At 32.4% G+C, this 11,615-nt stretch overlaps 1 protein-coding gene across 4 annotated transcripts in view; it reads right to left on the reverse strand.

Moving 5' to 3' along the window:
- Positions 1-11,615, reverse strand: part of ARB2A (ARB2 cotranscriptional regulator A) — a 421,353-nt gene that overhangs the window by 248,209 nt on the left and 161,529 nt on the right. For all 4 annotated transcript variants that reach the window (XM_030847879.2, XM_060296012.1, XM_060296010.1 and 1 more), the window contains one exon: positions 4,975-5,193. In XM_030847879.2, the coding sequence (XP_030703739.1) occupies positions 4,975-5,193 (219 nt within the window). The remainder of the gene's footprint in view (positions 1-4,974; positions 5,194-11,615) is intronic.

The following is an 11,615-nucleotide window of genomic DNA, read 5'->3' on the forward strand; positions in this document are numbered from 1 at the left end:
CTATACTTTGCTAATCTTAAAGTTTTAGGCCTCGATTCTACTTTATTTCTGCTGGTGTATACTAGATATTTGCAAAAATTTCACAGGAGATTTTGGCTATTTACTGGATGCCAGAGAAAGAAAAGTCAAATACTTGAATATTCTAGGAAAATAAAATGGTTTCAGAGATTAAACAATCATTGAGTGAAATATAAGTGAGTTGAATTTGGTTGCTAAATCACTAGATAGAAATGACTTCCAGTGGCATCTGCACGGAAAAGAAGAGGTACAGAGGAGAAGAAAGGATATTTATTAGCCTTCAGCAATATTTTGGACATAGTCCAAGTCAGAGCATCAAAAACAGATTTTTTTTAAAAGAAAGCTTCAGTTTATCAGAGCTGGCTGTTTCTGAACAATTGCAAAAATTCACATGAATGCTGAAAAAAATCAGTCAGAAAACTAGACACCAAATATCTTGCGTGTTAAGGAATAAGTTTTTTGATGGATGTCAACAAGCAATCAATCCATAAATATTTGAGTATCTTCAGTGTGTAATGCCAGGCTCTGCCAAGATTCCTATTCTCTAAATGTCTCCTCCACATTTGGATTTTTCCTTCTGTGGCCATATGATCTCCCTTCCCCCTCCACTTCTAGTAGTTTTATTTTTTTTAACGTTCTAAGTCTAATCCCTCTACTTTACTTCCTATCACTACAGCCCACAACTAAGTTTCTTAGGGAAGATATATTCAAGCAATTCTAACACAACATTACATAGATCAGCATCAAATCACTTTTGCCCATATTCCACCTACATACTATAAAGTCCTTTTACTGATCTTCTTCCTTAGTCTGAATATTTGTCCTCTTATGCTACAGTTTGATACCAGAATAACCCTCATTCCTATGCTGCAAGTCACATTATCTAGGTATCCCTAGACTAAGGCCTAGTCTTTTTGCTTTAGTCTCCTTCCAGGGGATTGGATCCTAGTTAGTAGATTTAGCATCAGTTCCTGACTTTCTTGCAGTATGCACTGTACTACTGTAAAAACTGGCTCCTATCTGCTTATTCATAAGGATTGATATGCAATTCCAAAATCTATAAAGCATGCTCAAAGGATTGTAGGGCTATAATGGAAAGGCATGAAAGATAAATTGATAATAATATTATGAGACAGAAGAGATAGCTCAAGATAGAACATGATAAATTCCATTCAAGTTAACTAATCATGACAACTCCCAACAGTGTTAGTAAGGAGAGGTCACTGAATATGATGGGTGTGGATGAGTGGGATTTCAGCTGGGCACTACAACATGGACAGAATCTGAATTAAGGGAAAGAACAGAAAAGCAAAGTTACAGATTCCATAAAGCACAAAGTGTATACAGGGTAGAGCATGTACAATAGCCTGGCTGAGCAAGTGTGTAAAACAGAAATAGCAATAGGTTGGCATAAATATTTCCATTTTCATCCATAATTTTAGCATCATGATGATATAGCTAAAAAAGAAAATAGGGTATCTCACTTTTATATATTCAGATGAAAATGTATAGGTCAATCAAGGTATCAAATAAATCATGACAAACCGATTTTTTTTTTTTTTTTTTTTTTTTTTTGCGGTACGCGGGCCTCTCACTGTTGTGGCCTCTCCCGTTGCAGAGCACAGGCTCCGGACGCGCAGGCTCAGCGGCCATGGCTCACGGGCCCAGCCGCTCCGCGGCATGTGGGATCTTCCCGGACTGGGGCACGAACCCATGTCCCCTGCATCGGCAGGCGGACTCTCAACCACTGCGCCAACAGGGAAGCCACAAACCGATTTTTTATCATTAATTTTCAGAATGTCTTCTCAGTTACTGGATTAGGTAGGGGATCAACAATGTAATTTTTCTTCGTTTTGGTTTCTTTGAATGTTTCCTCACAGAAGATCAAGTAGTATACTTTAATAATGCAAGACATATTAGAGAAAGCAGTAGTAGTTTGGGATTTTAATCCTGGCTCTACCATCCTATTTATCAAATAAAAAATTATTATGAAGGCTCTGTTCTACAAATATTTATTATTATGTTTCTGTTCTAGGCTCTGGGTTACAGCAATGAAAAAAAACAGACTAAGTCCCTGCCCCATGGACCTTACGTTAAGAGCTATGTGACCTCAGGAAATTTACTAAGTATTGACTCTTAGTCTCCTCATCTGTAAAATGGGATCAGTATTACTGATCATATTAAATTTTTTAACACATTTTTGACTGGAGATGTATTGCGGCCACAGGCACTAGTTTCTGCAAAAATCGCCTGGTCAATGTGTTAACATTATTATTTATATATTATAAACATACTAAATAAATTGTTTACTGACAGTTACTAGTGTCCATTAAATGATAACTGGTCAAAAATCTATATAATCATCAAACGTAGTTTACTGTATCATATCATGCTTTTATTATAATTGGTTTAATTTTCATATTTCAGATACATATTTTATTTTCAACCAGTTAGAACAATGTGGTAAAGAGGAAAGAGAGCAAGAATCTACAGTAATCAGAAGCACTAGTTTTAACACTTAGTTCCATCATTTAGTAGTTCTGTGATCCTAGACAAAAATGTACCATCTATGCATCAGTTTCTTTAACTATAAAATAAGGGTGAAATTATTTGATTTACCTAGCTCATGCGGTTGTTCCAAAGAATAGATGATTGATTTCAAAATGTAAATGGTTAAGAAGTATATAAATAAAAGTTAATTCATCCTCATCACATACACGCTCTGTGTCTGAAAATTACAAATACATATTTGGAGATATGTAGAGGAAAGGAGAGTACTAGAAGTCACTTCTTGCGTGGATCAAAATTACCTAAGGATTAAGGCACCTGACACAAGATGAACCATTATTCTCTTTCCCACTACAGGATCATGCCTTACTATCTAGAAGTATGTTTGAAGAGTGTCAGCTTAGCTCTGCTATTTTGCACAATTCTGGAAGATTTTAAGAGAAAGGGTGTTTATTAAGAAAAATAACATTCATAACCAAGACTATCAGGTATAAAGCTGTGTTATCTACATGAGTCTATTTTTGTCTCTTAGTGCTTTCAATGAAAACCTAGACGAGTGAAATGGGACAAGAAAGAAAGAGGCAAAAAGACATGATAAGAAGTAAAAATAGCAGGAGTGTAGAAGAGATAAAACAAAGAAAAAAAAGACAAAGGGAAAGGTAGATCTTAATGAAGTGACATAAAAATATTTTTTTCCCTTGGTACAAGAAAAAAATAGATGCAGAAATAAACAAAACAGACGTGAAAAAAGAATAAAGAAAATGCACACATACAAGAGAACAAAAGAGAAAAATTAAAGCAATAGTGACATGATAAAGAGAAAATAGAAAAGAAATAAAATTTAAAAGACAGATGTCAGAAATGGATGATTAATCTGTACATATCATAGGCAAATAAAAGAAACTGTTTAAGAAGTAAAAAACTTAATACGCAAAATCACTTTTTGTTTGCATTTTACATAGAAAACTGAATATTGCGAGTGATTTGTATATTTCAAAAACTTACACAATTCATTTTTGGAATCCAGATATAAGGGGAAATTTTTTTTTAAATTCTATCTTAAGATGGTGGTTGACAGACTGGATCATATTAATTAGGAAGCTCAGGACAACCAATAGAGAAGAAGGTGACATCAGGACCCTGATGCAGTCATGGCAAAGAAAGGCAGTAATATAACTACATGAACAAGCTACTTATGAATTCCAAATCTAATCATTGTTTTTGTTTCTCAAACAATATATTAAATAGTGAGATGCTTTTCACACATTTAAATATTGTAATCTGCCTAACTTTTGCTTGATTCATTGTATGACACGCTTTAGGTAGTCTTGATCTGGATATATTTTGGGGGGGTCCTGAGAATTTATATGCTGCTTAACTGTCCTAACTTACTCAACAGACTGACCTATAATCAAATGTGTTGAATGTCTGGAGTACAATTCCCAAAAGTATAGCGATTATGCCATGAACTAGAAGTAAAATAAAGAAAATAACTTATAAAGCTACATATTTTGCCTCAAAGGTGGTATGAAATATTTTATTAATGAATTTTAAAGTAAATGTAAAAATAGCTCAAGTTGAATAATCTGAAACTTTATTACTATCTCACAGTATAATTTATAAAATGTTAAATTGTCTATATTTAAATGTTCTGAATTGCTCACTTTTGAAGAACATATCAATTTACTATTTTACTTACCCAATAGCATTTTGGACATACTGTACTATTAAATTATATTTCTAGCACCCATAATAAGGGCTTTGAAAATTGCATGAATCTGTCATATATATATAATGCACAGTGGTATATCAAGCAGAATGTGTCAAAGGGCAAATAAAATTGTTTGTGCCCCCTATAGAATTAGAATTCCTTGGGCAGCACTGCTATAACGATCCCATGCTGCTAGCATTACAAAGTGCAAAGGTTCACTGGATAAGAAAAGAGCAAAGGACAGAGTTCCCTCATTACACTATTCCTAAACTATTCTAGCTTAAATATTTATTAAGATATTAATTACTCTTCCTCCCTCCATCAGCCTTCAGAAGTTAGGCTGAGAAACTGTGGATGGATGGTTGCTCATAGGAAAACAATGCATTAAAACTATAACCACCCAAGACGAAGACTGATGTTTGTACAGTGCATTATTAATTGATTTTGAGACTTAAATAAAATATCACACTGAAATAAGAATGCGTTTTGTTACTTTGAATAAAAAACAGAAAACATTTCAAATAACACCCTTGGGAAATAAATCTTTAAAAATTAACACTTAAAAAAAATAAAATAATTTAAGAAAATAAACTATAAATAAAGAAAAGGAATGTAAAATTGCTTAGAACAGGTCTGAACATATGGAAGATTCTCAATAAATGTTAGTTGCTGTTGTGGTTTAAAAAAAAAGGAAGAGGAAATAATGAAGGAAAGTAATGATCTTGCTTATTACTTACTCTGATATACAACTGCATCATTTCTTTTTCCCTTTGGGGGTTACGATACTTCTCGTAGAAATCACGTCGCTTCTTTGTTTCTTTAGAGACTTTATCTTTTCTTTCCCGTTTTTCTGCTGGTTCATCTGAACTATCAGAAGATGACTGTACATGTATCTTCGGCTTTTCTACTTCGATATAGTTTTCATTGGGATTCAGTACTATTACTCCATATCCTTCCTGTTTTGAAAGCAAAAAAGGCAGCATAATTTAATATTAGAAATCATTACAATTCATAAAAACGTTCTTAAAATCTCAGTGATTTAATATAGTTACATATTCACTAAAATATTCCTTTATAATATAGTTTTAATTTCTCCAACAGAAAGTGATTTAAAATTATGTATTGTGTGTAGAAATAAGCATAGACTGTCTATAAGATCAAAAAGACATAATTGTAACACATTAAAATAATAAAGCTTAAATTAAAAAAGTACTAGATCTCCAAGAACCCCCAAAATGATTCAAATAAATTATCAAATAGCAAGTACACTTTCAAACCACATTAATATTTATAATACATATTTTGAGAAAATAACCTCTTTGAAATTGAAGTTTACAATTCCAACCACATTTTGCTGGATTTCTGTTCCTTTACAATTGCACTTTAATGAGTATTTTTTATTTGTTTGAACTTAAAAAAAGAATAAGCAATTAAAGAGGAGTAAACAGCCTACAGATTTACAAGTCTTTATTATCAGGAACACAGAATGTCTACCTATGCATACTGGATTCTTTTCACCTCTCTTCTTTCAGGAAGGCACACAAATCACAAAACAAAATAATGTCTTACTGTAATGTATGGAACCAAGTTTTTAATCCTGAAATTTCTTTTATTTTTCAACTACCATAAAAATTTCTCTTTATTAAGAACTAGTACCAGGAAACAAGTTCCAGAATTTAAAATACAGCTTATTGAGCTATTATATTTTTTTTAAAGTTTTAAAAACATGTTTTCCTGTCTGACTTAATTCTAGCAAGGCAAACCTTTCTATAGTTATAATTAAAGAAACTTTTGGCACTTATATTGTAAATGATGGAATAATCTAACCATGAGAAAATAGAGAAGGATAAACAATTACCACTGACAAGCCACACATATTTTTGAAGCTATTTATATCTTGTCTTTTCTATTCAATTCTGTACTGTGGGTGCCCTATTTTGTCTGGTAAAATCTTGTAAGGTCATACTTAAAACATGCGTTATATTATGTTTAAAAAATAAGAGCTCTTAAAAATAAAGCTTAAAAAATTCTCATCCTTACTAAAAAAAAAAAAAAGTACATACTTTTCCCAAAACTGTAACTGTAGAATCTTCTACATCAAGTTTAATTGTTTTTTGCCAAACCAAACATATGATAATTAAAAAAAAAAACTGAGAGCAGTAATACAAGCCAATATTAAGCATAGACTCTATTGTCCTTATTTGTAAATATGCTACATTGCTACACATTGTTGGCTTTTCTAATAGTTGATTTCACAAACTACATACAAACTTCGTTGGGATTGTTTCAGTTTCCCCCCAATCAGTTGATATTATTGTCTAAAACCATGATATGGTTTGGAGATTTTCAAGATCACTGAAGTTTTGATTTTAGTGATAGGGCTGTTAATTAAGATATAGTTGTCTTACACATATGAAAACTACAGAATAATATATACCAAACTGATAAACAAAATACCACATATTCCTCAATATGTGTTTAAATAAAACCTTTCATACCTTGTTCATGAAAGGCTTATAAAACACTTTACAAATTTTTAAATTTAAATGTTCATTAACAAAACACAAGACAAGATCGTTTTTTTAAGTTTCTTAGCTGGTAAGTCAAAGTTTTACCAACAAAAGATATTTTATTTGGTTCTGCTTTATTCTAATCTGTATAGCTATTCAAAAGTCTTGTAATTCATTGTGATCACTGTCAGGTAGACATATTGTCACTCGGTGATTTTCTACAGTTGGACACACTTGACTAGTTATTAAAATCACATTTGAAGGAAGTTCCTACCCCTCTTCCTTGTGCCTCTTACAACTTTTCACGCCCTTCTCAAATTTCAGCTATAACTTCTCCTCCCACCAAAAGTAAGTTAAAGAACACTGTTGCACTCTGCTAAACAGGCTGAAATAGAGGCATTCAGTACACTGCCTCTGGTGTAAGGAACATAGTCAAAAAAGGTCACCATAGGCCAAAAAGAAAATTGCCTCCTTACTAGATTCTCTACCGTGAGTAAGTGGTCTCCTGTCATGTTTCTTCCCTGCCTTCTCTGAGTGAACTGAACTTTACACACACACACACACACACACACACACACACACACACACACAGCCTTTCATACTTACAAGAGTTAGGGTTAGCAAGACCAAAACAGAATCTTAGAGTTCTTAGAGATGAAAATAGTGATATATTACATTTTAATGATAATATGAAAAATTTCAAACTCAAGGTAACAAAGTGGGACTTTAATAAATTGATAAAACATGAACATCATCTTTGCACAATGAATAAACTCCAAATAAAGGTAAATTCTTTAGACAAAATTTATAGTCACCAAAAATGAGAAAGCTATCACCCTAGTTTATAATTTAATCACTAGAAATAATATTTGCATAATGCCAGATTTATTTGAGCAGAAGTTTTTACTTTAATTTTTGCAAATCATAGATTGAGAAATTATTGTGCCTACTTGATTTTAAATGAACTATGAAATTTGATATGTCCCATCTAAATAAGTATAAAAACCAGAAACACATAAATCATCAAAGTAGTAGTATTTGTCTAAGTTATCGATTATGTAACTGAAAATTACATGACTCATTTCTCCAATTTTATAAAGACATGATGTCAATTTTTCACCAAGGCATCAACAGATGAAAAATGATTCTATTTTTAAATCATGAATATATAAATCAATTAAATAATTTTTATCATATAAATTTCAACAATGAATGCTTTTCTTTAAACGTTTGATTTATTCAGAAAATATTTTATCATTTAGATATTTCATCTGCAAATTTAATTAATGGAATAACAATCAAAAAATATTCAGGAACATTTTCTGTGGAAATGAGAGCTAATTTTAATAAATGTCTCTGTTGCAAATTCAATTACCATTCTGTAAAAAACTTACATTTTTCAAATAAAATTTTCCTGATAATTAATGCAATATTCACAGAGACCATTCATAACCATTTTATGAGTAGGAGAAAGCTGGAGCAACAAAATAAAGTTAACTATCCCACCTAAAGATATGTAGTAAAACTTCATCTGTTCCTCTTTTTCTCTGCCACATGTAAACATTGTCCAAAAAATCCTTTTACATAATAAAGCTACAAAGAGCTTTTCCATGTTAACATTAATATATGTAAACTAAGGAGTCAAAGTAAATAGTCAGAGTAAACAAAGCAGACCACAAACCAGAAGTTAAACTTAACTGTTTTAAATAGAATGATATCAATTTATATCTTAAACAAAGAGAATAAACACCATTTAAAAAATCAATTCTTTCTATCCCAAGTAACTCAATCAGTACACACAGAAATAAGTAAGAGGAGATCCTAGTTTAACCTTTAACAAATGTACCCATAAAGTTTTATAAAACTACTCTATATAACCAGGCGTCAAATATAATATCATAAAAGAACTGTGCACTGCCACTCCAAAGGAGATCTCCATAATTAATGCTTAGAACATTAAACATTTTATATTGAAGTATTTTTAATTTAATTATTCCTTAAGCATGCTAAATTTCTCCTACGATGAAAATTTTGGTCATTTCAAATGCACATGGAAAGTTCTGTTATCTTTACCAAGATAAAGTGATCAAACTGATTATCTAACATTCTACAACTAAATAAATAAAACTTCTGGCATCCTTTGTAATGATTCACCCAAATCAATTCCAATATCCAACATTTCAAGGGACAAAGCATACATAAAGTTGTTAATTAACTCTTATGTTTGATCGCACAGTCTAATAGAAGATCAAGGTGATCAAGAGGACAGATATTGGTAAAAGTAAGCTTTAGCTCTTTAATTTACCTCATCCTATTTTCTACCCTTTTGTAGCTATAACTATAGTTTCATTATTAAACCTGTGTTTATAAGGTATAAACCATGGGATCTTAATCAGAAACTCCCAAAATTTTACTGCTTGACGTAGCATTTTATTCATCACAGTGCTTGCTGTGATTTAAACAGAATACACAGGCCTCTGGGCCTCCTTTACTTTGAAGTCTATAGATGCACTTACTAATAAATAATAGTTCATTTATCATTCAATCAACAAATGATGGCTTAGGTCAGGGGTCTAGAACAGACAGGTGATGCGAAACACAAAGAACCAAAGAGGAAATCTTGCTTAAGAAATTAAATCAGTACAGAAATGCACTTATGGAGAAGATACTACAAATAGATAAAATTTTAAAATGCCTGGCCAGAAACAGAATGTACTTTTGACCCCAATGAAACCTTGCCAAAACTGAAGATTTATCTAAGTTAATTTGCCTATTAATTACCAATTATAAGGAAATCGGAAAATAGGAGCAAATTCTACATCTTTTCAAATCTCTTGTGGTTGGCTACATAAAAAATCAGCTGAAAGTACTCAGCTCTACATATTAACCTGCCAATACTGCCAAGCCACATGTGACCAAAGAGGTCAGGGGCCAGAGTATAATCCTTTGACCTACGGAACTATCTGTTTTGGTCTTCAGGCAAGGCTCCGTAAGAGATCATTTTACACAGATTTATCAATCACATTTTTCACGTTCAGCATTCTATCTGCTGGGTTTGAAAGAAGATAGGTGCCCATCCTCAAGGGAAATGAAACCCAAAGTGTCTTATCTATAAACTATATCTACTACTGTCCATTCATCTTTTCTGAAAGATGTATGTTGTGTTTCTTCTCATCTTTTTCTCAAGAAGGGTATGTATATGTCACTGTTGCAACATCCTAGGTGCAACAGTGAGATGAGGTCATGACAACCAATCAGAAGTCACTAGTGAAGCGTTAAAGTAAACATAGCTGTTGGAGCTGCAGCTCTGCTTGAAAAATGCCCCCTCCATTATTTCAGCAATTTTCTCAAGACGTGACCTGGGACTGAAACGCCTGAAATGTCACTTGACTCTGTTTTGTGCTTCTTCCCAACTGCATTTAGGTAACAGCACCCTGCTAATATTTTGTAAAATGTCTGTCATGACCATGCTTTGACTTGTAGTTCCCTAAATTCTAATGTTGTGTTCCACGGTATAAAAATACCATAATGTGAACCAACATAGATTACCCAATAAGTTTCCAACTTCAAATAGCTCATCAAGTTAGTCAGTAAAAGAAAACATGCCACAAAAAGTTTTCGGAGGACCACCTGTTGTCTATTATTTTTACATAGCACTTACTCATAAATCATAACACAGGGTAATTAATCAACCTGTCAAAGAGAAGGTCAAAGGTTATATGGTAGAGTCAGAAGGTCATGCATGGGCTGATAGAGGTCAGGGTCACACTGCATTCCTCATTATCAAGTTGGGATGAGAGACGGCCCAAGCAAACAAAAGTGAAAGCAGATGGAGAAGAGAGTGGATAAAAAAAAAAAAGAAAAGAAAATTTCACAAACAAAAAGAAAAGTGAAAGAAGACTGTCTGCTGCTTTCAAGTAGAGAATAGAAGAGAAAAGAAATACACTGAAATGTGCTCAAAGAAGCTCAAGAACATAAAGAAACTACAGTTTCATTAATTAAATAAGTCGAATATAACTTTTCTTGGTCATTGTATTAGTGCATACTAAGCAATATTAGAAAATATATGTTTGCCATCTCTATACCTTCCCTAGCTAGTGTACCGGGATAAATTAAGGTAAATGCAAAGAGTTCCAAAGGATAAAGTACAATTACAAAAAAACTTATTATAAGAGGGTTTTTTCCCCTTTAATATTGTTTCAGCATTATAACACAGATGCAAATAGTTTTAAGCCATAGGATAATTTTTGAGTATGCTACAAAGATATCCACAAACACAAATGCATCATAAAAGTCCTTTTGAATAACAAAACAGTTATAAAATATTCTATTATTACGCTGGCCTGAATTAGATGCAGAATACTGTGCAAAATTAGCTGTCACCCTTTGCTCAAAATCTTTGTTAATCTCATTTTGAATGTTTGCAGCTTTATCAACACATGCATCAATGTCAGCTCCTTGGTTACTGAACCGCTGTAGCTGGAAGAAGATATAATTAAAATGTTTTGGCACAGAAAAGGTGAAATTGTATCTTCCCTTGTTCCCTTAGGAGTCTGTAAAACATGAAGGATATATTGACAAACACACACCCTTGTCTCCGGTTCTGACATCAGGTCAACCAAGTGCTATTTATTTTAAAACATTTACTTTGCACTTACTCACATTATCACCTGCTCTGTTTCTAACTTTTCCTAGGCTTTAGAACGTTATGTTGCTTAAATATCACAAATTTCTTTTCTAATCATCAATATCTTATTTATCAAAGCATTCCATATGTACAATAGCATTATAAAAACATTTACCATTCATTATAAATGGCAGAAATATGATTTAATACTACAGCATTATGAAATATTTTATATTCTTTG

The sequence above is a fragment of the Globicephala melas genome, chromosome 3, assembly GCF_963455315.2.
Source record: "Globicephala melas chromosome 3, mGloMel1.2, whole genome shotgun sequence".
In the NCBI taxonomy this organism is placed as follows: domain Eukaryota; kingdom Metazoa; phylum Chordata; class Mammalia; order Artiodactyla; family Delphinidae; genus Globicephala; species Globicephala melas.